This window comes from Papilio machaon, chromosome 24 (genome assembly GCF_912999745.1).
Source record: "Papilio machaon chromosome 24, ilPapMach1.1, whole genome shotgun sequence".
Taxonomy (NCBI): domain Eukaryota; kingdom Metazoa; phylum Arthropoda; class Insecta; order Lepidoptera; family Papilionidae; genus Papilio; species Papilio machaon.
Window position 1 is genome coordinate 3768395 of NC_060009.1, and position 26924 is coordinate 3795318.

At 33.3% G+C, this 26924-nt stretch overlaps 3 protein-coding genes across 7 annotated transcripts in view; 2 read left to right on the forward strand and 1 right to left on the reverse strand.

Moving 5' to 3' along the window:
- The first annotated feature begins 420 nt into the window (after window positions 1–420).
- Window positions 421–14048, forward strand: LOC106719073 (zinc transporter ZIP13 homolog). The gene is made up of 8 exons (XM_014513322.2): window positions 421–989; window positions 7219–7332; window positions 10164–10445; window positions 10903–11045; window positions 11778–11898; window positions 12562–12647; window positions 12805–12874; window positions 13762–14048. The coding sequence occupies exons 1-8, from the start codon at window positions 815–817 to the stop codon at window positions 13935–13937; spliced, it is 1167 nt and encodes a 388-aa protein (XP_014368808.2). The 5' UTR covers window positions 421–814; the 3' UTR covers window positions 13938–14048.
- Window positions 14049–17424: 3376 nt separating this feature from the next.
- LOC106719055 (E3 ubiquitin-protein transferase MAEA) lies at window positions 17425–24482 on the reverse strand. Its single transcript, XM_014513301.2, has 9 exons — window positions 24301–24482; window positions 23441–23596; window positions 22907–23044; window positions 21950–22079; window positions 21129–21265; window positions 20309–20447; window positions 19125–19275; window positions 18010–18199; window positions 17425–17652 (listed from the first exon to the last, which is right to left on the reverse strand). Exons 1-9 carry the CDS (start codon window positions 24337–24339, stop codon window positions 17554–17556), a joined length of 1179 nt encoding a protein of 392 aa, XP_014368787.2. The 5' UTR covers window positions 24340–24482; the 3' UTR covers window positions 17425–17553.
- Window positions 24483–24851: 369 nt separating this feature from the next.
- Window positions 24852–26924, forward strand: part of LOC106719070 (C-terminal-binding protein) — a 77248-nt gene continuing 75175 nt past the window's right edge. For all 5 annotated transcript variants that reach the window (XM_045684075.1, XM_045684074.1, XM_045684072.1 and 2 more), the window contains exon 1: window positions 24852–25099. The gene's annotated coding sequence lies outside the window, so the exon portion shown is untranslated. The remainder of the gene's footprint in view (window positions 25100–26924) is intronic.

The window sequence follows — 26924 nt, forward strand, 5'->3', positions numbered from 1 at the left end:
CAGATGTATAAAATGTTTTTATTTACTAAAAACGTAAATTGAAAATATTTCCAAATAAATTTTCCAATAAAATATTTTGATTTGGTCACCTCCAGCGGATGTTCCTTGAAACAACATTTGATAATATTATCTTAGTATGCAAACTGTACTAAAGATGGCGTTGTTGCAAGATTTTTAAAAAACATTCAAATAGGAACTTTCTCCTACACTCTCTCCATCTTTTTCTATTTCACGTCAAACGTTATTAAAATTCTTTGTGAATGTTTAGAAAAATAGATATTTTTTAATAAATCGGTAATTGTGAGACTTGAGGTTCCTGGCAACATTTATAAATGTCACTTTCAAAACTTCAATTTCCTCCGCGCTCATTCATTTAATTTATTCGTTCAAAACAAAGCCGTTCAATTTCGTTCATTTGACTCATTCAATTGTTTATCAATCTACGAATTTCGAATAGATTCTGCAGTTTATTTTTATTCCAGCCAGACCCGCAGCGGGTATAGGTTTACTTTACGATTCCACGGAAATTTAGTTGTTTGTTTTGTTCCTAAATATATAATGATGGCATTATAACAGAATTTTGTGCAGTTAAATTCTTAAACCGGTGTGGTCGGAGTGTGATATTTCATCACTAATCTGTGAAGATAAGGACACGACTGGGCGTTCTCGATCTCAGTGTAGATTAGTTCGTCTGGAGAGAATAATTTTATCTCGGAAAAATATGAGAGAATATCATAACTAATACGATACGGATCGAGAAAGCTCGTGTTTTAATTTAATTAAATTTGATACACGTGCTTAGAATCTTTTAATTATGGAAACCTCAGTTATGGCGGGTTTTGTTCCGGAATATATTTGGAACTTCGTGGAGGAACTGGACGAACACCCGTGGCTATTTGCAGCTCTTGCTTCGATACTTGTCGGTTTAAGTGGGATTCTGCCCTTGCTGATCATTCCTATCGATGAAACTGCGACTTTTAAAGACGGAGGTGAGTACATTAATATTAGGAAATGCGTATTATTTATAACTTTGAATCGTCACTTGGATTGGCGCCGGTTCTTTGTTTTACATACAATGTCATTTAATACGAAGTTTTTAAAAATATAAATACTTTTAGGCGCAAATTATAAGGTTGATAATTAGAATGTAGCTATTTTATTATTATTCGTAATTTTATTAAAATCCTTTCATCTGTTTCTTTACTTATTTAATTTTGCGTTTAGTCAGCTTACGTTAGTCGTCTCATAAGTATAGAATTGAAAATATATAAGGTAAGGGACTAACAAATATTGTGTTGCCTATTTATTATTAGGTTATTAAATGATTCAATAGGGTCTTACTGTAGGTTATTTCTACATTCTGATCCATGATGTCTCTGTAGAAATTGGAAAATAATTAATTCTAGTTTTATTATTGAGTTATGATCTTATAGCCCTCTATACTGGTTTTGGGGATTGTTGTGTAATTAATTTTGTTAATTTTACTACATGTTACTTCTACTAATGTACCTTCATGTATATTCCTTACTGACCAATCAAAACATAAGGCAGGATGTAAACATCCAACAAAACATTTTGGTACTATACAAAATGTTATGTAAACTATGAAATTAGCCTGGGAATTGTATGCTTCCTGTAACATAGCTATTTGTTTTGTTTTATTGAGATATATCAATAGTCTAATCATTAAGTAATTCAAGTTACTTCAATTTTATACTTGACTAATAGACAATTTATTATTGTTAAATTTTAAGACAAACTTCCTGTGGCTTTTGACTTTGTTGTTTGTTTTTTTTTTATGTTTTTGTTTTACAATGAAAATAGTGGCAAGGCAACAGAAAAGAGATCAGATGTATATTCTTTGGCACCCGGGCAAAGGGTCAGATCATATTACTATGAACATGCAAATAGCTTCTGTTATCTGACTTGAAACTCATTTCTTTCTCAGAATTATTAGTGCACTAGCCGATGCCCGCAACATCCATGCAGAATTAAAAAAAAACTATTAGTAGCCTATGTGTGCCAAACATCCATCTATCCATTTTTTTATCACTAATTGATTGCTCAGAAAAAACTAATTTTTTGATTAAATGATTTTACTTTGATCCCTACATACTATAAGTTTTCACTGCCTAAACATGTTTATAAAATCAATTCGTCATCTCTTCCATTCTGATTGAAAAAATAGGGGTAACAATATGTTTTTAAAGACATGTTTCAGCAGTGGAAACCCCTAGAAATTGGTTAATTAGTTACATAACATCATCATAATATCTTAAGAGCCCTTCCTGGAATACAATGAGTCTGATTGGATTTAGGTAGCTAAAAATTAAGACCACTGGAATTAATAAAATAGTTGATTGTCAAAATTTTCAAAATTGTCCTCCGGCAAGAACTACATTTTATGTTATTTTTCATGTTCTATTGAATTTCTACAATATAACACACTAAAAATAACATACGTATTTCGTAAAAAATATAAATAATAACTTATTGTGTGGAGGTTTCTGTCTCTGGAGGCCTAACCGCCGGTAGCTTGCTCCGCTGCCGACGTATTTAGATTTTTTTTATTTTTTTTAATATTGCTTTAGTATGTATTAAGAAAAATATATATAAAATTAGACAATAAATAAATATGTGAAAAAAAATAATAATAAATTTATTGAATATTAACATCCTTTGTTGTTGAGTTGCACTATCTCATTGCAATATAGTTGCTCAGCGCTAGCTAATGTACGGAGAGCACTTGAAAATCTTACGATTGCGTCAAATTACGAAATTTGAGATATTGCCCAAAGTTTGAACATTGCCGATTTCTACAGCGATAAGGAAAGAAAAAAAACTATGATAATACTTATCTTGCTTTGAATTACAGATCAATCACTAGAAAAAAAAAACTAAAAATAATTTTGAAACTAAACCCGCAAATTTCCAATATTTCATCACAGTCGTGTTACTATTGCCTCTCAAATGATTTGGACAATTTTCTAGTCTGCCATTCTAAGAATGATTACTAACATTGCGCAAATAGTACCTGCTTCCTCAGCTCATATAAATCCCCACCAAGGGCCTCAGAACCTATTCAAGTTTTGGATGACTATGCCATAGTCAACCACACTGGTCAACTGAAGGTTGGATAACATTAACCGTAAGAATGTCGTCGTCGTACATTCGAAATTTGAAAATTGAACATATTCATGCGGGGATTAAACCGAGACGTTTAGATTTCGGTCCGGTACGGGCAAGCTCTTAACAACTGCGCCACCGATTAAGCTTAGTGATTATCTATATATATATATATAAAAGAAAGTCGTGTTAGTTACACTATAACTCAAGAACGGCTGAATCGATTTGACTGAAAATTGGTGGGCAGGAACCAGGAAAAGGACATAGGATAATTTTTATCCCGTTTTCTATTTTTTTTTCCGCGCGGACGGAGTCGCGGGTAAAAGCTAGTTACAAATATATTACAATCGTATTTCGATCAGTAATTCGACTCGGGGAAGAACACGAATTGAATGACAACTTCAAAATCAGTTTAGCCGTTTCAGCTGCAGGTCAGAATGGAACAGAAATACATACATACATACTCCATGTGTATGTATATATTAATGTTCTCCTTGTTTATTGAATCGTATAATTTCTATTCTCCGCGTCGTGATTGCCACATTTTCTCCGCCTACCCTACAACGTGTTATCAAGAGCCACAGATGTGCTTAATATTTTATGCCGAACGAACCGTGAAATTGCCTTTTATAATCACTAATGCTATAAAGTTAGCAACATTTTTACGAAGTGATTTGATCGTTGTTTTTATTTATTTTTAATTTTGACAAGAGGATTGTCAGATTTTTAACGCGATCCAAGAGATTGCGTTTCTGAGAAACTTTTTTTTTTACTTTTGAAATTCTTATGGCTGCTATTCGGCTATGTTTTTTCCAATAATATATGCCCGTATTATCTGCCTTCTATTGTTTTTTTTTTTTTTACAAAACGATCATTTTATAAAAAGATTCGGACATGGGTCAAATACGAATTTATGTTTCTGAGAATTCACGTCTCTTATCGTTAGTAAAACTCTAAGACCTTATATACTGACTGACGAGTAGTTTTTTTTAACAAAAAAACGAATACCTCATGTGAAAAGTATGACATAGACTGACCCGAAGTGAACCAGGTAGACATTATTTACAGGATAAATTTGATGGTTCACAAATAGAAAAAGGAATGTAGCAGCTGAGGGTAACCAGTAAAATTTTAAAAGGCGTCAACAAGAAAAAAAAGTGCATACCTGACAGAATAGAAATAAGTCTGAGTGATTTTTTGTCCCTCATGTGATTTATTAGTCTGTGGTCAAGTTGCCGTCTCTAGGCCTCTGTAATAACTTGTGACCTCTACAACATATTATTGAAGGTCTATAGGATTATCGAGTCTGAGAGTTTTATCAATACGTGAGAGGCTGCATACGCTGATAGTGCGGAGATGGAGATAATTCAACCATTGACACAGAGATGACCGATAATGCAATACCAAGTAACACTTGACAATACACATTGTTTAAGAAGTTGGTAAAAAATTCCAGAATACGACAGTGACATGTTAGATCTCATGAGATCTTTTGGATTTGGATATTTGAAACCACGAGAAAGAAAAAGTCATTTACATGAGAACAATATCGCACACTATACATAATACAATATGGTCGCCGTTTTAGTTGTCAATTTACTTTTTTACATCAATCTAAAATATATTGAGCTAGCTTTGATTTAAATTGATTACATGAACTTAAATTTTTAAATGGATGAAGGTAGCGATTTAAAAAGTAATGCTAGGTAATTGTAAAACAATACATATCTTTGTAATAAATGTTTGAAAGAACACGGTGTTAATATTAAATTCCGAACTCAAAGTTGTTAAAGGCTTACTTAATAGTCAATAAATATTTCTCGTAGTAAATAAAAAAACACAAAGGAACTTCCTCATTGACCTACTGATTGTTGAGGTTAGATGATCTTTCCGGAGTTTAGTACAGACTTCAGAAGGGTCAGAATATAAATTTAGAGGAAATGTATTTTATGGCTGTTTTACATTACGCTATTACAGTAGGACAGACTAGGCCTAGGACTCACTGGCTCCAGTTTTTGCCAGTTGTATGCCAGTGTTAATTTTGAACGCTACTGTCCTACTATACTGGTATAATGTAAACGAGACACTAATCTAAGTAGTCAAGTTGCTAGTAAATAATATATTTCTTCAGTAGATTATGAAGATTAAATCACAATATCACTTGTAAATAAAGATAACAACAATTAAAAGTTGTTAAATCGTTTGATAAGAGCAATACACGTTATCAAAAAAGTGATTAATATTTATAATGATTTCTACCGCTTTATATAAATACTAGCTATCGCCCACAACTCCGTCCGCCCGAAATAAAAAAAAAGTATGTGTAATAAGTAATCTATGTGTTCTTCCAGACTATGTTCTACATCTACGCCAAATTTTATCAAGATCTGTTCAGCCGTTCTGGAGATACCTTCAAACAAACATCCATCTATACTAAACATTCGCATTTATAATATTAGTAAGTCGTGATAAATCAGAAGCTTAAATATTAGCTTACAAATATGACATCTCTCTTATACATATATCTCATTAGATTTAACTTCTTTTTGTCGGTACTGCTACAGATTGTAACAGAGAAATTCTACTGCTGAGACGGATGTTTCCCGTTTTGCCGATCGGCCTTCCGAACAATCGGTCCAATGCACAATTTTTTCTCAGTTTAGAGTATTGGGATCGGGAAACCCAATGAACACTTTAATTTAAACATTGTTATCTCTTTTTTTAAAGAAAATGAGTCGTATAGTAATATGTTTCATAGAAGTGCTTTAACAGTCCCATCTAAAGTAACTATTAGGTCCTTACATATGAAATTGGCGTTTTGTATGGGAGGAACAAAAAGTCGAATATTTTTTAATATAATATATTTAATTAATCAAAGTATGAACCATTATTTTCTATGCACTTTTGCCATCTCATAGGTAGTTCACTGATCCCTTTACTAAAAAAAACAGTCGGACGGGAATCAATAAAATCTTTGAAGGCGATTTGGACTGCCCCATCGGAGTTGAATTTTTTCCCTTGCAAGAAGTTATCCAAATTTCGAAAAAAATGGTAATCTGTTGGAGCAAGGTCCGGGGAGTACGGAGGATGTCTTAGACTTTCCAATTAAAGCTCTTCTAATTTAGTAGCCGTCTGTTACGCAGTGTGTGGTCTAGCGTTGTCGTGAAGCAGCAGTGGCGTGGAGCGATTGACCAGCCTAGGTTGTTTAGCCGCTAGCTTTTCCATTATGGTTTGCAATTGCTGACAATAGACATCAGCCGTAATAGTCTGGCCAGATTTGAGAAAACTGTAATGAACAATACCGGCACTAGTCCACCAAACGCTTACAAGTAACTTTTTTGGGGTTAATTTTCGCTTGGGGCAGGATTTGGCTGGCTGGCCAGGATCCAACCATTGCGCTGAGCGCTTCCGATTATCGTAAAGAACCCATTTTTCATCACAGGTAATGATTCGGTTTAAAATACCTTCATTATTGTGCCGGTTTAGTAATGTAACGCAACAGTCGACGCGCGTTTGCCGGTTTGCTTCAGTCAATTCGTGAGGTACCCACCTTTCAAGCTTTTTAATCTTCCCAATTTGCTTCAAGTGAATTAAAACAGTTTTATCACTAACATCGCAGCCTGCAGCTAACTCGGACGTGGTTTGCGATGGATCCGCTTCCACAATAGCCTTCAACTCTTCATTATCAACTTGAGTCTCAGGCCGTCCACGGGGCTTGTTCTGCAGATCGAAATTTCCAGAACAAAAACGTTGGAACCAAAAACGAACTGTGTTTTCTTTTGCAACACGACCGCCATACACATCATTCACCCTTCGAGTCGTTTCCGCAGCACTAGTGCCACGGCAGAACTCGTACTCGTAAATAATGCGATATTTTAAGTTTTCCATTTTGTAAAATGAGTGACGCAAATAGAAAAAAACAGAAGAAAAAAAACAAATGAATGACGGTCATCGAACCACAAATACATGAGTCTATAGCTGTACAAATTTGAATTTGGAATTCCTTACCAAAGAGGAGAAATTCGTGATTAAAGTGGCCAGTACGAAAAACGCCAATTTCATATGTAAGGACCTAATATATTGTATTTCCAGCTGGCGCTGCGACCTTGAGAATACTGCTGAGTTTCGCTGTGGGCGGTCTGCTTGGTGACGTCTTCCTGCATTTGTTACCTGAAGCCTGGCAGCATGATCTAGCTAATACTAAAGGTATGGTTTATAAAATTATTTTTAAATCCTAAATTTAGCCTTCTTTCCCTTCCCATTATTTTCTTATAAACATAGGAAAGGGGAATATTCTCTTTCTTTGCGTTTCTATTATTATTAGCTTCGTTATTTAAAAAAAAAATGATTTTTATACTCAGGGTCGTTCTCACTTAAGCAGACCCTTAATGTAGATTCTCATATTAAACCTCCCCGACCATTAAATTCAAATATATTTATGTTTAATTTTTCATTGTAACTTAAATATATTGTTACCAATAAAAAATACAAACTTGAGACATAAACTATTGTCAGTAATAAAAAAAATATGAAGGTAAACAAAATAATTTATTAAAATAAAAAAAATTGTATTATTCAAATGTTAAATTTAATGTTAATTAAATTTTTACCATCGTGTTTAGCTTTGCAGTGTGAACACATTGGCAAAATTAATCGTCATATTGGTTATTTTCCATAAAAAAATTATATGTTTCGGCTCTGAAGACGAGTGACCCCCTTATCCAAAATGAACCGTTTCCACAGACCCCCATGGTCATATTATCTACTTTTAAGTTTATTATTGTTATTATTATTATTTTTCATTCTGACTTAGGTCAATAGAGTAAGGCAGAGTGAGAATTAATAATGCTTTAAGTTCGATATCGACCCCTTTGGGATTCCCAACCATTCCCAATTTATAATTTTTTTTAATGCCGCGCAGACAGAGTCGCGGGCGACAGCTAGTCAAAACAATTTTACATCGTAAGATTTACTCCAGAAATTTTCAAACATATTCAATATACTTTATAGTAACAATAAGTAAAATAAAGTGATATACAATGAATAAACATATATTTTTTATACATATTAATTTTTTTAATGTGAAATTCATGCGCCATACAAAAATCCATTGTCAAGTGCAATACACACATTGATCTTTTCTATTTGAATTACGAATTACACACATGCAAACAATGTATAGGTTTTGTGTTTCAAGCTTATCATAATTACAGCGTCACTATACATTTGAATTTAACTCTTATTTCCTACGGTATAAAGTGTAAAATCTACTGAAGAAATATTGCTATAAATAGTGTTCCTACTAACACTGATTTTACGAAATGAACTTTAAGGAATAAGAATAAAGTCGATATTTCATTGAAGGTTCATTACCACCGCGTGGTATAGGTTTTGTGTTCCGAATACGTCATACTTATACAAGCGAGGGTAAACAAAGAAATGTGTTAAAGGAATTCATAGTGTCATCGTATCTTTTATTGAGTGTTTACAATAAATAAATCAAATACTTAAGATTAATGATTCAATAAAAAAAAAATACACAACAATAAAAGTAAAAGAAAAATAAAATATGCAAAACTGTCTGAATTATGGTCAAGTATTACTCTGAATTTACGAGTCTTGTTTCGACCTCTACATGACGCGGCTCGATCAGAAATAGACAACCTTCTTTAATTAGTGGGCCGTAATGCAAAAATTATTTTTTTAATAGCAATTCATAGCAATAGTTTGTAAGATAAACACGGCCTTGCGCACATATACATAGGCAACATTTCAAAAACTAAATTTTAATTTTTACGATATTTGATTTTTTTATATTACATGACAGGCAGGCAGTCCAATTCTATTAAATTTAAATTTATATTCACCCAAATTATTTTTTTAAGTGCTTTATAGAAACTATAGTCCGTTTGAATTAATTATCGTCTCAAAATAACTGCATTGGAGTCAATTGACCTTATCAAATGTTTACTGTCTGTGTATGTATCAAATGTACTTGTCCCTTTGTTTGAGTGTGACACAATTATGTGAGATGATTTAAATGGGAAGTCCTTTTGAATGATTATATTAATTTGTAACAGTGAAAACATTAAATGTTTATATCAGGGTTCAAAGTTTTGAACTCTGGTCTAAATATGTCATGTAGCAATAATAGTGGGGTAAAGGGGAAGTACCTTACGTTGGCAAAGGAACATCTTCTTGGAGGGAAACGTAAAGGGGGCACATCGCACCACAGCAAAAATGCAAATGGTCTACTGGTCATTTAATTTCGTTATTCATCTTCCATGTTCAAATGTTAATTACTTTTTATTTATCCACAACAGATAAATAATTTGAACAAAATAAAAAGCTTCGTTGCACTAAAGTCGGAATTCCTTTTTATTCTTTACTAGCTTTTACCCGCGACTCCGTCCGCGCGGAATAAAAAATAGAAAACGGGGTAAAAATTATCCTATGTCCGTTTCCTGGTTCTAAGCTACCTGCCCACCAATTTTCAGTCAAATCGATTCAGCCGTTCTTGAGTTATAAATAGTGTAACTAACACGACTTTCTTTTATATATATAGAAGATGACTACTTGAATTCGGCGAAATAAGGAGGCGACCGTTACCCATAGACATTCACAATTGCAGTAGCGTTGCCTACCTTTAATCAACGGAAAAGAGGACGCGCATAAAGATGATATTTCCCCTTCCTATGCTTCACCTCTTCCGCCAAATCCTTCCCATCCTTTCCTAATAAGAAAATAATGTGAAGGGAAAGAGAACTAAAATTAGACCTCCGGCACCATAATTGCTTCCATTTCACGCTTGTCTTCTGTGTGGTCGTTGTATTTCACCAGTCGATCCGACACATTCGTGCACCCAATAAATATTGCTGTAGTGGGATCTACCACTGTTGTTATATTATACATCTGTGCCAAATTTCATCAAGATACGTTGAGCTGTTGCAGAGATACCTTCAAACATTCATCCATCCTTCCATCCATATAAACTTTCTCATTTATAATATTAGTAAGATATTTTTTTCCATTTACAGAAGGTGAACATGTATCAATGAAATGTGGTCTATGGTGTTTATTCGGTATGCTGGTGTTTATTGTGGTGGAGAAACTGTTCGCTGCTGCAGAAGCTCATGAGGAAGAAGAAGAAGAAGAAAAACCGAAAGGACCCATCAAGCAGATAGAAATAGAAGAGATAGAGAAGTTATTGGTAGCGGAGAGGAAGAGCCGAGGAAAAGAGAATGGAGGACTTTGTGGGAATGGAACTGTGACTGCTAAGCAGTTGTATGATACATGTGTATTTAATAATAATACTAAAGGTTAGTTGCATCTCTTATATTTTAGGATTCCGTTCTTCGAAAGGAAAAAACGGAACCCTTATAAGATCACTTTGTTATCTGTCTGTTTTAATATTACTTCTTACATGTAATTATCTTCAACCTGCTCTTTTCTTTACTTCAAACCGCCCTTCTCTTTTTAGTGTATGGATTTTATATATATTTACTATGATTAATTTTTTTACTGTGATCTGCACCTTTTTAAACATGTGTTTAAGATAATTGTTATCAATTCGATGGTTCCTACGAATAAGGGCCAATGTGCAAATTGACAACTTTTCAGGAGAGGCTTTCTAAGTTTCAACCATATAGGAAAATAGGTCGCATAGGCCATTTTAACACAAAAAAGTGAAAATCATCAATTTCTTACTTCGGCCCTTACGTTTAAAAGATTATTAGAGAGATGCAATACTGTTGTGATACATGGTTATAATATTAGGTGAAGGTGGTTGCTGTAGTGCGGTGGCTACCAATGGTGCTGTGAAATGCAAAGGCAGTAGCCGCTGGATGGGTCGCTGTCTACTGCGAGAAGCGAGAGAGAAGGCGCACCAGCTCAGCAAGGAGAAGACAGAGAAGAAGGACGTGAGTTAATTCTTTTCAATTACCTTCTAATTAAAGGAAAAGAAATTCATAATTTGCATAAATGGAAAATTTTAAACACAGTATACAGTCGAACCTGGATAAGCGAGAAACCTGTATTAAAGAGTTAGAGTTAGAGCGTCGGTGGCTCAGGGGTTAAGCACTTGACTTGCAATCTGCAGGTCCTGGGTTCGAATCCCGCCATGTACCAATGTGTTTTTCGATTTTCGATTTACATATGTACATTTATCCGACGTTCTTACGGTGAAGGAAAACATAGTGATGCAACCTGCACATATCTGAGAAGAAATTCAATGATATGTTTGAAGTCAACCCGCACTTGGCCAGCGTGGTTGACTATGACCTAGTCACCCCTAAATTGGGGTAGGCACCGAGCCCCTCGGTGGGGACGTATAGTGAGCTGATGATGATGATGTCCGGTCCCAGACTACCTACACGAGTGAGAAACTTAAGTTAGAGAGCTATATAAGCGAAGAAAATATCACTGTCCCTTAGACTCTCGTTAATCAATGTACGAATGTAAGCTGATCTTACCTTCCAATACGAAATATAAAAAAAAATCTAGGTACAAAAAATGCAATAAACGAAGATAATGTTTCATTTGGATGCGATTTGTACCGAAAATTTAGAAGAGGCAAATATTATATGTAAATACTGTACTTAGTACCTAAAAATCCATGTTTTAAATTATATTTTCTTTAAATATAATTCCAGGTAGCTGGTTACCTGAACTTAATGGCGAATTCTATAGACAACTTCACTCACGGTCTGGCTGTTGGAGGATCTTTCTTAGTCGGCTTCAGAGTTGGATTGTTGACTACCTTCGCTATATTGGGTGAGTGCAACTAATGTTCAAAATGTAATCAAATTTTTTCCACTAGATGTCGCGACTTTGTTTCCTTGGGATTGAAAAAAAAAAAAACGTAATAGTAGCTTATATATTGTATAGACTATGTACTACATCATCACACAGAAGACAGGCGTGAAGTGGAAGTAATTGCGCGTACAGTCTGATGAGTGTGGTGCTGGAGGACTAATTTTAGTCCTTTTTCCCTTACCACCCCTTTTCTTATAAGGAAAATGGGAAGGGGATGTAGATTTAATGGCGGAGATGCATAGGAAGGTTAAATATTCACTTTTTGTGCGTCTCCTCCTTCGTCGATTGAGGGTAGGCAACGCATGTGCAATTGAGAATGTCTATGGGCAGCGGTGGTTTCGCCATTTCAGCGAATTCATGTGGCCTCTTGCTCGTTTGCCACCTTGTAATATAAAAAAATATATTTTCAAACATATTGGTGGTCCAAGGTCATCTTTATGCTGCACAGTCCCCTCTCCCCGCTACGTCTCACACACAACAATATTGTGTTCTTCTCAAGAAGTTATTTATAACTATTTTACATTTCCTAATATAAAGTCTATTCTTTTAAAAATGTAACAATAAATTAGTTCAAAGTAGGTTCAAGAATAATAATTATAATTTGTTATAATTTTTTTCTAGTACACGAAATACCGCACGAGGTTGGCGACTTTGCTATACTATTGAAGAGTGGTTTCTCGCGTTGGGAAGCCGCCAAAGCTCAGCTGGTAAATATTTTTTAATTACCCACCTTTTTACTATGTCTAAAAATAAGAATCGAAAGATACAGCAAAAGTATAAATCCCTGAAAGTCACAATATAATTTCAGAAGATATTCGTGCAAAAATACATGGAGTCAGTAATAAAAAATAACTTATATTCCAGGCCACAGCATCAGCTGGTCTGATCGGAGCCATGACAGCTGTAATCTTTAGTGGAGCGAGGAATGCTATAGGTATGTACTGAATTCTCTGAAGTCTGTATCTTGTTATTTCCAACTAACCTTGTATTAATCTAGCCAAAAACATCTTATATATAAAATTCTCGTGTCACGGGGTTCGAACTTGAACTCTTCCGAAACGACTTGACCGATTCTCATGAAATTTTGTGAGCATATTCAGTAGGTCTGAGAATCGGACAACATCTATTTTTCATACCCCCCCATTTAGTTTTTTCTTTAACTGCGCGCGGACGGAGTCTCGGGCGACTGCTAGTATCTCTATAAAAAATGGAAAATGACAATTTTTTTTTACTGTGGTAACCTGTATTACGACAATATTGCCATCCCTTTTATACTCTTAGGAAAAAAACAAAGATAGGAAGCAGTGTTTTTAAATTATCTTTTGAAATATATTTCAACAGCCAAGGTAATAAAAATCAGCCATATTTAAGCTAAGGATATTTCTAACAGACATTTTTTTCTGATAGTGTTTTTATGTTTATTAAATTTATATATATATAACTCCGTCCGCGCAGTTAAAAAATGGGGGGGGGGGGTTATGAAAAATAGATGTTGGCCGATTCTCAGACCTACTGAATATGCTCACAAAATTTCATGAGAATCGGTCAAGCCGTTTCGGAGGAGTACGGGAACGAAAACTGTGACACGAAAATTTTATATATTAGATTATATCTATATATATATAAAAGAAAGTCGTGTTAGTTACACTATTTATAACTCAAGAACGGCTGAATCGATTTGACTGAAAATTGGTGGACAGGTAGCTTAGAACCAGGAAACGGACATAGGATAATTTTTACCTCGTTTTCTTTTTTTTTTTTTATTCCGCGCGGACGGAGTCGCGGGTAAAACCTAGTATTTATATAAAATATGAATTACAGAGGCGAAGACATCTTGGATAGCACCATTTACAGCGGGTGGTTTCCTCCACATTGCACTGGTCACCGTACTCCCAGACTTACTCAGAGAAGATGACAAGAAAGAATCCGCTAAGCATCTAGCGGCTTTGCTCGCTGGAATCGGTGTCATGGCATTCATGACCAAGTACTTCGGATAGAACAGTATACCGGTAGACTAGAAGACCGATAGACAGGAGTCTGTGAATTAAGTGTAAATGTAAAGTGTTCTAAAAGTAAAGAATTTGGTGCTAAGTGTGTGAATAAATATGGTTTTTAGTGAAGAAGATTAATGCAAAAAAACATCAGGTGAAATAAAAATAGCAAGCATAAGGTACAGTATGATAAAAGATATTTTGCGTATTTTGATAAATGTAGAAGTTAAAAGGTATTGAAGACAAGTAGAAGTTATTTAAACTAACTGTAACTTGTAGTATTTGATTTGGAAAAAAAATAAGTTAAGATTAAAAGCGAGATAAAGTCATGTACATAAAAAAATGTAAAAAAAAAATATTCATTTGTATTGTTGAAAAAAAAAATTAAAACATAATGCATATTAAGCTTAGAATTAACGTAAATAAAAGAAACAATGGATATAATAGTTAAGGAAAACTACACAAGTCTTTATTAGGCTTTGTAAAAAAATAATTTAATTCAATTTGTGTAATACTCTTAGTTAATTGTAGTTTTTAACTTAAGTAAGGGAAGTAACTTGTTAAAACTTGTCTATGGGTTTCCATTCCCAAAACATATACAAAAACACATTGTTTTTAAGACAATAAGAAACAATATGTTTTTGTAGAAGTATTTATACAGTGGAAACTCTCATTCAACAATATAAAACTAGTAAAACGGTAGCATTGAAAATTTATTTTTGATACAAAAATCCTAATAATAGACAAGAAAAAAGTATTACATATTTTAAATATGTTTAAAATTAGATTTTAATTTAGAAAATAACTAATATATTAGATTTTCATATAGGTTTAATATACTAGTGTTTAAATTAAAGTGGAAGCCGGGTTTCTTTTTAGATAAAGCAGAAATATTATCCTAGCCAACGTCAATCTAGATTTCATTCCTGAACTTAACTAACCCATTTATCCTATGTAGGGTCTTCACAGCATTTACTCTTCCATAGATCTCTATCAACGGTCATATCAGAAAACATAACCTTTTCACATCTCTTTCACACAATTTATCCATACTTTAATAATATATAATCAAACCTCTTAAATTCTATAAAAAAGTATGTTTTTTCTGCAGATGTTTTAGCAGTGAAATCCCACTGTTATATATATATATATATCTGAGTCAGTCAGCTTCCCTATTAAAGTGATAAATAGTAACGGTTTTAGCGCTGCCAATGCCCTGGTGGAAGAATCCTTTGGCACCCTCTTTTTCACCATGCCTTTGAGGGGTTGACAGAGTCACGTCAGACTGTAACTCACAGTTCTGTGAAGCCCCTTTCTGTGTAGCATCCTGGGTGGTAGCCTTATGCCGGCTCTGGTGACACTCCTACATCACATTTGATACCAAATAAAAACAGTGAGAGTATTTTATCAATTGTTATTTAACCTAAATTGTTTTTAAAGTTTGAAGCATATCCCGTATTTTATTTAATGCATTGCTGTGAGACATATTTAGTCATATAATTAAGTTATATCTTATACTCTTCTAGTGTAATCTAATAATAATATAAATTTAATCTTTAGTTATAATTTTAAATTAAATAAATTACAATTAAATATGACATATATACTAATAATATAAAATGTAAAAATGTGTTTAATCTGTTACAATAGCAAAAATGATGTACAAAAATATTGTCATTGTCGGATTACATTTTGTCAAATATTATATGGCACAGTGTTTATTTAAACAAGTGGTAAGGCTTTGGTTTCTGGATTTCTTGTATTGTTTCCGGAACATTCTATATAATTCTACAGTAATAATATTTAAATTCAATATTAATTTATAATCAGTTCTGGGTTACCGGCAAATTAAAAATATTATTTCCACCAATATCATACCAAAGAGTGGTCCATACATAACTTATAACACCCAAATATATGTTTTTTAAGGCAATAATAAGTATACACATAAATAAATAAAAAATATAAAAAGCATTGACAAATATAAAAATAAACTAAATTAAAGATTATTTTAAAATGGCCTAATGTTCAAACTAACTTGAATAAAAGTAAAGAAACATTATTCCGATGTTTAAAAAGGTCTTATTGAAAAGTATTGGCGGTCTGGTATATTTTTTCTTAGTTAATTTTTTTATATAAGTTTAGTGATATTAACTCCACTGTAGAAACTTAGTTATTAGTACAAATTATATAGTTTATTAATTGTGATAATATTATTGTGTAACTTAGTAAATAGTTTATAATTTTAACTTCAAATTCAGACATTTACAAAAAACAAACAATTACAGTCGAAAATGGATGCGTTCTAAGGGACCACAATATTTTCTTGTATAAAGGTTTTTTTTAACCCGAGTTTCTTGATAATAATGATTATCCTGGTTTGACTGAAAATGATAATGTATTAGTCAATTTTAATGACATATTAAGACGAATGTAATATGTCTGAATTTAAGGTAATTTTATATCTACTTATATGTTTTTTTCATTTGTTGTAGTGCACATACATACTCCGTTACTTCCCATGTAAATAATATTTTTTTTTGTATTAGTTTTAGAATGGCGTAGTCCTAAAATGTATTGTGATAAAAAATGGCCATTTAAAAGTATTGTAATGTGTATTTTATGAAAATAAAAATATTGAAGTCATTAACAAAAATCTAATTGAAAAACCTTATTTATAACTAGCTGTCGCCCGCGACTCCGTCCGCGCGCAGTTAATAAGCTTATATGACACGTTCGTAGATTTACCATAGCAGCGTCATCTATTGATTACTTACTCAACCCAGTCGAAAGGTATCGACATCTGTTAGAATCATTTGGAGTTAACAGATAATTGTGACTGTCAAATAATAACAGACAAATAATTAGCAATAAATTAAAATTGCGACTATAATTTGAGATTTAAACTATCCTATCTCTCAAGTTGGATCGAACTGCACATGGTGTGCGAATTTTATTATAATCGGTTAAGTGGTTTAGGAGTCCATTGAGGACAAACATTGTGACACGAGATTTATATATCTAAGACTAATCCTTAAGGACATTTAAATCATACAAAAATTAATTCAACACTAAAGCCATTACTATTTATTGTTATGAGAATTAATTTTTTTTTTTTGATAGAAATTAGTAATTTTTTAAAAAATAAATCATAGAAGGTGAATAAAAAAAACTTATTTTGCGATATGAATTTATTTCTCAAAGTAAACACTAAGTTATACAATAGGATGATTACATTCCTTTATGTATTAAAACCCTAAAAGATAAAACAAAATCACACTAATGTTTAAATCAAATATCAAAATGGACGAACGGCGTCGAAACCAGCCATTTTGAATTTAATTGAGTAGCTTTATTAACACCGATATATTTAATTTTTTTTTCATAGAGATTCTGTTTAGACATAAAAAGTTGAATAAAACAAGAATATAGTTTAATCCTTTTAACATTAGCCAACATGTAAATCGAATCACTTTTGAGGTTAAGTTTAAAACAATTTTAATATAACCCGAGTCTTAGTTCGGGGTTATAAAAGTATGTAGAGTATAATATATAAAATATAGTTGGTTTTTAAATGCTAGTACATGGCATATATTTAATAAAATTATATAAATATGCAGGTTTACATAACATAGACTTTCTCTACGCGCTTCATGCAGAACACCTCCTTGGTCTTTGGGCAGGTGATCGATCCGTGTTCCTTCATCATTTCCTTCAGCGCCTGTTAAAATTAAATAGCTAAATTTCACAACAGAAACAAAGAAAAATTTACATAAGGCACTACTTCACTATAAAGCTGCTGGAGGCTGGACTGTGTAGCAAAGGTAAGGGACAGTTGTCAGAATTTGAAAAAAAGTGTTGCCATCAATTTGTATCGTATAGAAGTGGTTGTGATCAGTTGGTGTAGTTTTTGTTATCATTGGTTTCCGAGACCAAAAACCCTGTATAAAACAAAATGTTATCTCTCTTTTCTTTATATTGAGATAGATAACGTTATATTTCATACAGGGATTTCTCAGAAACCAACCATTAGTGTAGTAGTTTTAGTTGAGTTATGTTGGTGTATTGGTTGAGTTACCTTCTCCCCGTAGACCTGTCCGTTGGGCAGAGCCATGGGCGGGTTGTGCTCGTTGAGTGGCTCGTTGGAGATGCGGCAGAGCAGACGCGAGTGCGAGCAGTGCGCGTGCGGCAACGTGCGCGCGAGCGTGTTCAGCGGCGGCGCGCACGCCGGGCACGACGACACCTTCGTGCTCTCGTTGAAGCACTGAGTGTGCACATGTTAAGGTATCTATTGGCTGTTACAAGAATTTATATAGAGATACTAGTGGACGCCCGCGACTTTGTTAGCGAAGAATTAAAAAAGAAAACTAGCCTATAACATGCCCGCGTACATCAGCTACCTTCTCATCAAAGTCCCGTTAAAATAGGTTCAGCTGTTCCAGAGTTTATCTGAAACAAATGCGGCCTTGCGGACAGACATACAGATAGACAGACGGGCAGAAATACATCATGTGTACAGAATATATTTTTTTTTCGATATTACATACAGGCACTCCAATTTTAGTAATATTAAAGAGATTAAAAAATAAATGTGTAGTGATGCGGCATGTTAAAAATATTCCACTAAAAGTCTGAAATTGAGTTGTAGGTGTGACTTCCATGAATATTATAACTTTAGTTCTCATCATTTAACATTAGATGAGAAGCATTAAAAGTGAGTCCGAATGGTACTATTTTTATATCTATTTGTTTATAATACATGTTGTTAGCTTGAGGATTAGAACTAAGTCTCACAAAACTATATGGAATAGTTTTACTTTAAGATCAGTAAAGAATAAATTTAAATTAAATTTAAGCAAAATAAGTAAAGAATCTAGAAAATATTTCTTAAGTTTTTTTTTAATTCATTTGATAGATTCATCCCTCATTAGGCTAAGAATAGAACTTCTAGAAATACATTAAACATAAACCAGGGATCACCAAACTATCTTGGACAAGTGATCCCTTTTCCAAAATGAACTGTTACCTCAGACCTGAATGGCCAAATTACCTACTTTTAAGATAAATTATTATTATTTTTAATTCTGACTTAGATAAATAGAAGACAGAGTGAGAATTAGCAATGCTTTAAGTTCGATATCGACCACTTTAGGTATCCTTGACATAGACCAAGTAAAGTATAAAAAAGGATATGGTGTGTTGAGTGCGGCGAGGCCGAGCTGCAGAGTGACAGTGAGAGGAGGCAGACGTGCAGGGTGCAGCAGACGGGCGTGCTCTCCGCGGAACTGCGCCACCAGGGACACCCAGCGTCTCTCAGACAGCAGGCTGCGGTATGGCTCCACCTCTACATCCACGGAGGTAATGCTCACCGATTTATTAACGTTTGTAATGTAGTTTACAGCCCCAGACCACGTTTGCGCGAAATAAAAAAAAACTTAGTAGCCTATGTGTTATTCTAAATTATGTTCTATATCTGTGACAAATTTCAGTGAGATCCATACAGTTCTGGAAATACCTTGTAACATATATCCATCCATCCAAATATTCGTATTTATTTTTTATTAATTAAGTTTTTTTCAGATTATTGCTCTGTGTTAAAATTACACAATTTATATAAATAAAAAATTTATTCCCCTAAAAAAATCCCCTTCAGCATGTTTGTTATTTTTTTTTTATATTACATTATTATTGTTTACTTTCCAATTATTGTTTGCTTTCTGAATGGATTAAATGAGTTTATTATTATTATTATTATTTTTATATATTTTTACTCTTTACACTTTCGAATGATGCAAGGCAAACAAAACAGATTATTAAAAAAAACTAGAATATAAAGACCAAATTGATCGATTAAGGTCCGTCAGTAGAAATTAGGATTCATAAGCAGTCGTTTAGTTTGACATTTATGAGAGATTAGCTATCGCCCGCGACTCTATTCGCGCGGAATTAAAAAAACAAATAGGTAGCCTGTGTTCTTCCACACTATGATCTACATCAGTGATTGTCAAACTTATTTTCTTTCACTACTCCCTTTGAAAATCAATTATATTTATATTTCAGAGCCCCCTAATTTTTGTTCAGCCCTAAAACTTAAAAACCACAATTTCATTACTTTAATTAATTTCAAAGCCCCCCCATTTTTTGGGCCCCTTATCGCCCCCTGCTAGGTTACAAACGCCCCCAAGGGGGCGTTATCGCCCACTTTGGGAAATACTGATTTAAACATTCGCATTTATAATATTAGTAAGAAGACAGCTGTACTAACGATTATGTAGAATACTGAAAATATAAACAAGATTATTAAAGTATTTAAATCTCTGTTTATAAAGTGATATAATTCAAGTGGCATCTTCAATGTAAATATGTGTGAGGTATACCTGTGTCCTTGGGGAAGGCGAGCATCCCCATGCAGTGCTGGATGTCTCGCAGCTGACCCTCCTCGTATGTGGAGAAGTGTTTCTTGGCGTAACGCACAGCCTCCAGCCGCCTCTCCTCGCGCACCAGCTCTATGAACTCCTGACAACAGGTTCATTATATGCGTCACACAATTCAATACTGAAATTTCCTAGCGTTTAAAAAAATATTCCTAAAGTGTACATAATTAGGAATTTGGTAAATTTTCTGGATTTTTGTTTTCCAGATTTTTCAAAAAATAATGACATTTTTGTAAATTATATAATCATCTAGTCTAGTGTTTCCCAAAGTGGGCGATAACGCTCCGTTGGGGGCGATAACACCCCCTTGGAGGCGTTTGAAACCTAGGATGCGATAGGGGCGATAAGAGGCCCAAAAAATGGGGGGCATTAAAATTAATTAATGTAAGGAAATTGTGGTTTTTAAGTTTTAGGGCTGAATAAAAATTAGGGCGCTCTGAAATATAATTGATTTTCAAAGGGGGCGGTGAAAGAAATAAGTTTGACAATCACTGATCTAGTCTATATCTAATATTATAAAGAGAAAACATTTTTATTTTATATGTAACATATAAACTCAAAAATTACTGAACTGATTTCAAAAATTCTTTTGCTATTAGAAAGCTACATTGTCACTGAGAAACATAGACTATATTTATTACTAGATTTTTTTAAATTGCAGGTAAAAGCTAGTCTTTTAAATAAGATGATTAAGTGGTGAAATATATTAATAGCTAGGACATTGCGCAAATGATGTACCGCTAAAATGTTGGAGAAGGTATACCTGTATACGTATATTAAATTCCATGGTTGAGTTGAGCTTGCGCAGCTTAGATTTATTATCTGCGCACCACTGCAGGCAGCGCGCAGTGCGCCGCGCAGTCAGCTCGCGCTCCACCTCCGCCGCCGCCTGGTAAATGTCTGACCAAAAATATGGCATAAGACTTAATACAGAAAGCTGGCTGTTGATTGGAGTGAATCCATGTCCGTACAAAATACCCACTTATCAGTTGAAGATATCCAAACCTATACAATTTACACATGAGTGCAGAGCTCAGTTGAAATCCAATATAAATTTGGATTTCTCCTTAAATAAACTGAATTCTCTTATTTCTTGTTTTATATATTTGAATGTTATTTCTCGTGGCTAAAAATAGTTTTTTTCAAAGCCCAAAAACTGACATTTCCAATGTCGAGACAATATCAAAGATAATATTAGAAATATGATTTTGTACATGTACAAACTTTCGTGTGACAATATCATTAACTAATATAGGAACGGCTAAGACACGTACATATGTCCGGTGTCGGCACCGACTAGTGAGTGATAGGCCGCGAAATAATACCAGTCCCACTCTCCCTGATGAAGGGCCCTCGATAGGCTCGAAACTAGTCGGTGCCGACACCAGACATATGTACGTTAGTGTTTTAGCCGTATCTATATTACTTAGCGGAAATTTAGGGTGACAATGTGACATAGAAATACAATAAAAATCAGCGGTATTTTTATTATAAACTACACAATCATATTTCACAATTAACCGACTAGGCTTTACAAATACAAAATCACCAAATATATTGTAAAATACATTAGATTGCTCTTACCAACGTTAGTGAGGTCGCGCAGATCCTTAGCGTCAGCCAGCTTGGTGGCTGAGTCGTAGTAACCGGTCCTCAGGAAGTAGTCCACCAGCATACGATCCAAGCGAACTTTGCGCCATTGATTCAGAGACGTCTATAACATTTCATAGACAACTTATACAGAATTATTATGTACCTTAAATCTATAGTATACTAGATATCTATAGTCGTTCCGTAGGTATCTTCAAACAAGCATCCATCCATCCATCCATCTATCTAAACATTCACCTTTATAATTATAAGATTATTGTAAAGGCCAAGACGAAAGATTTGATTGTTTGTTTGAATAGGCTCCAAAACTACTGATTTAATTTGAAAAATTCTTTCGTTAGGGGGGGTTTAACAAACAAGGGTTACCAACCTTTTCTTACCAACCGGTCAGGGATCACTTTTATATTATTCTTAGCAGGGACTACTACATAAGTTAAATTAAAATAAACTGTAGTAATCAAATTGGAACTTTAAATTTTAATTAAAAACCCAATAGGAAATACCATAAAAATAAATAATAACATTTTTAAAATAAACTTCTATAATTTTGTATTAATATATTTCTGAACTTCTCGATTCTTTACCAATTTAGCTATCATAGCTCTAATATTCTTACTCAAAGGTATAAGAAAATCATCACTTACTTTCAAACTATTTCTCGCCCTTTTTTTCAATTACCAACAAAGCAGAAAATCATAGTTCACCATTATAAGTTATGAAAACCATAAAATTGCGCAAGGTGTCTTAAATGATTTAGTTGTATATTCAAAACTGTTGTATATTATAGTTTCTAAGGACCGCTGGTTGGGTACCCCTGATATAAAACATCACTATTGTTTATATTTTTGTAGATTGTCATAGATAACATAGATTAGGATTAGGTGACTGATGTATGTAGTTTAACAGATAAAAAATTTTTGTTTATCATACTTGAGCGGCAGCGGGATCCTGTAAAGCCTCAGCTTGTTCCTTGAGATGATCGAGGCGCTTTTTGCAAACATTAGCTGCTTGTACTTCCTCATTGATAGCTTCAGAAGCTTTGCGTTTCATTGTCGTGAGCTTTTCTACCTGTATTCAATAAATATGTAGAAACAATAAACATACCTAAACAACTGAAGTGCTAAATTGTACACTGTAATAGAAGACATCTATTGAATAAGCCAATGGGTAGATCCAAAGATCGGAAAATTTAAATTGATAGTGTTGGTAATAATTAATAGATGTCACATATTACCCAGTGAGTTGTCTATAAAGTTATAATAATAAATAATACCTAAAGATCATCAATTCTTTTTGTAAAGAATAATTTTGTCTGCCGAAGAAGTAGCTCTTACTATTGAATGATTTTAACAACAAAAAAAGGCAAAAACTGCCAAAGTATATCTTCTTCACAGTATATTTAGTTTTAGAAACCTTTACAGAGAATTTCAGACTGAAGTCAGCAAAAAGTGTTATTTCATTTACCATTCCACCAAGCAATGTGTCTATCTCCCCCGCTGTAACGTCTCCCCTCTTAGCGGCTGTGTCCAGCTCCGTAGCAGTGCTGCCGACGTGACGCGCCTCCACGTCCAGTATACGTTGGGCGTTCCTGTACTTTTTGTTGAACACTTCATATGGCACCTGGAATCAAATGTATCAATAAGCCCAACTGTTCTGAACTTTGATAACACTCCAGAAAGGAATTATAAAATAGGAAAGTTTGTTAACAGTTAATATATTGTTAGTGTGAACAATGTTTATTTAAGAGTACCCACATTTTCAAAACATAAAAGTACAAAGCGTAGAGACCTATAAATTACATTTCTAGGCAATTGAATTTTATTTCCTATGATCTTGGTGCTTTTTACATTACTAGCAACTATTGCAGAAACAGTCGCAGTTTTATAATTTTATATACGAAGGTTTAGTGTTGTCAAATCTAAGACTGGCAAAAAAAAAAAAAACAGATTTCCTGATTGCAGTTATAGAAGCTCTAATTACGAAAAAGTAAAATTATTTATTCTTATCTTAATATTTTTCTATTACATACAATTAGGACATTTAGAACACATCAAAAATAACTTACGGAGTTTTAGGCGAATGTAAAATACGAATCACTTGAATTTACTGTTAAGACGAAAAATAATTGGATGGACGGTTTAATGAATTATTAAACAACAAAGAAGTGGGTACTAAGAAATAGTTCAAGCATAGTCCTAGTTTAAAATACATATGTCAACTTAGTTACAAAATAATACATATGCTCAATTGCGAAGTTTGATAATATTTTACAAAATATCTATCAATCTGGAATAAATACGAATATTTATTTTTCTAAAGCTCACCTTTAAGGTTGCATGTTCGAGAGATTTTATTTCGTTCATTTTGATTTATTCGCAAATTGTTAAATGTGGATAAAACACCTTAATTCGATGACAGTTCAAAACAATGACAACAAAACTCAGCTGATCAAAAGTAAACACAACAGGAAATGATTATAAAGTTTGATGGATTTTTAATGCATAATAATATATAAACTACTCAGGACATTATCTGAAGATTAAGTCTTTTGAAGTGTTGATATTTTTTAATTAAAAAATAATGGAGTCCATATAAATCGAAAATATTTTTTATTTCGATGTGGTAACATTACGTTGTTATGTTACCACATTTTGACTAAACCACAAATAATCACAACTCAGACAAAGCAGTATTTTCATGTAAAATATATCAAAAAGAGTTACTTTCTTTTTAATAATACATCTGTATAACAGTAGAATAATTTCTGTTAATCTTGTTGAAAGATTTTTTAGTAGTTTGGAATTATGTTATCTATATTGTGAAGGAATGGTTTTTAATCTGTATTATTTGTCGGCGCGTCAGCGCGTCACTTTCATTACGCTAATCCGCCATTTTGTACGGAGCTGGCGGTGATTCAGGGTTCGCCTTTCCCGGTTAAGTGTTTATTGCGAGAAAACCAAGAAAACTTCATACAAATTGACTTCGTTTATTGACTGTGAACAAAACAAACGTTACAGTGACATAATTTTGCTGCCTTACGTTGTGCTTTCGTGATTTGTGAGTGCCCTCTATCTGGAGCGCGTGGCTGGTGATTCTTTGTTGTTGGATTCAGCATTTTAGACGGTAAGTTCGAATGTATTTGTTGTTAAAAATCGGCTAGAAGTATGTGTCAGCATTAGTCGGCAGTTTGGCAGACATAAACATAAAGGCAAATGTTTAACATGTGAAAATGTGATAGCGTCATCGTAATGGTGGCAAAGCGGGCTCCGTGCAGTGGTCTAGTTGACGGGCGACGACATATTCGCCGACGCCACCGACGCGTCACAAATTCACGGTCACAGAACCGTGCGGGTCATGACTTTCTAGAACCTACCGATATTTGGGTACTGCTTGAAGATTAACAAGCACGCGGTCTTTTAAACTGCGCGCTATTGGGACTTTGATGACCTACTTATACTTTAGAAAGTTAGTGCGTTTACGAAGACTATTCAGATCTTGTAGTTTAGGTCTTAGTTTAGGCAAGTCAATCGAACACGTCATACGTTTTTTTGGTCCAAACGTGCAATTTAAATTTAGGCAGGAGAATAATTATAAATTTTGTTTAAAAAATGTAATAGATTAGAGCTAAATAGACAATGTTATCAACTTTTCTGTGATTATGATATAGTTATTTTTTGTTTACTTGTTTACACTTGTTGTTATGTCGTAAACTCTACATAACCTATGGTTATTAAAAAGTTGCTTTAAATATACTACTACTACTACTTAATACATTTTTTTGTAAATTAAAAAATTTTAGGAATTAAATTTAGTTATCAAAGTTCCCTTACACAAACTGGGATTAATAAAACTTTTAAGTAACTTTGTATGATGTTAGTAATTATATTTTAATATAAAACAGACTTAGTCAACATTTTGAGTAAAGTTTTCAAAGTTAAATTAGTACTGACTTCTCATTCAACTTAGTTTGAATTGGGTAAAAACTTTGAATGGATTTCGTTGGAAAGTTTTTGCCTTTCATTATTTACCTATTTAGCTGTTGTGTTTGTTTTCACTTGTTAACTTTGTACTTGTTGGATTTCTTTTGTGAAGTTTCATTAAATTCCTCATCAAACTTTCATTTCTATGCTTTGTTATTATTGTTTTTAATAAACAAACTTGAAATTTGAAACTTAGGGAACAGAGGGTTGTGCTTGATTTGTTTAATTAATTTTGTTAACTTAAATTATTGTTGTGCTTCTTTTAGTTTATGGTATACTAGCTGTAGCCTGTGACTATGTCCGTGCGGCATTAGATAAAAACTTAATAAGTAGCCTATGTGTTCTTCCAGACTATGTTCTATTTCTGTCCCAAATTTCATTAAGGTCTGTTGAGCCATACTAGAGATACCTTCAAACAAACATCCATCCATCCATCTAAACTTTTGCATTTATAATATTAGTAAGATTTTAAGTTTCAAACTTGGTTCATATGTGTATATTTGAGTTAATTACTTTCCTACTTTCCTATTTTCTTCACAATTTATTTCTTTTAAGAAAAGAGGCAATGCATTTTAAAGTTACATAACCAAAATTAACCATTCGTTTTTTTCTTTACAAATTACTTGTATAACAATATAATTAACTTTATTAAAATAATTAAAAAAATAATGATTGTGAAAATGGATAAATTGCATGATAGGATTAATTACATAGAAGCCATTAATTCATGCTTCAGCAGACTTATCTTGCTTCTTATCTTTACAATTTTAAATAGATGCCCTTTGGCTATATATTAAGTTAATGTTTCTATAAATGTTCCTTAAGAAAAGTACTTTTCTTTTGTTTTACATAATACATTTCTTTCCCTTTAGCAATATAGTAGCCAACTTATTACATTTAATGGGGAAAACAACAGCTGATATTTAAACAGCTAAGTATTCCTTATATTAGGTTTTATTTGCCTTTAA

Excerpts from the sequence above, each read along its gene's own strand:
- LOC106719073 (XM_014513322.2), top strand. The coding sequence starts at position 815 with ATGGAAACCTCAGTTATGGCGGGTTTTGTTCCGGAATATATTTGGAAC. Across the intron at positions 990-7,218 it reads TGCGACTTTTAAAGACGGAG|CTGGCGCTGCGACCTTGAGA; the intron begins GTGAGTACATTA and ends TTGTATTTCCAG. Across the intron at positions 12,875-13,761 it reads TGGAGCGAGGAATGCTATAG|AGGCGAAGACATCTTGGATA; the intron begins GTATGTACTGAA and ends TATGAATTACAG.
- LOC106719055 (XM_014513301.2), bottom strand. The coding sequence starts at position 24,339 with ATGAACGAAATAAAATCTCTCGAACATGCAACCTTAAAG. Across the intron at positions 21,266-21,949 it reads GCGCGACCTCACTAACGTTG|ACATTTACCAGGCGGCGGCG; the intron begins GTAAGAGCAATC and ends ATTTTTGGTCAG. Across the intron at positions 17,653-18,009 it reads GACAGGTCTACGGGGAGAAG|GCGCTGAAGGAAATGATGAA; the intron begins GTAACTCAACCA and ends TAATTTTAACAG.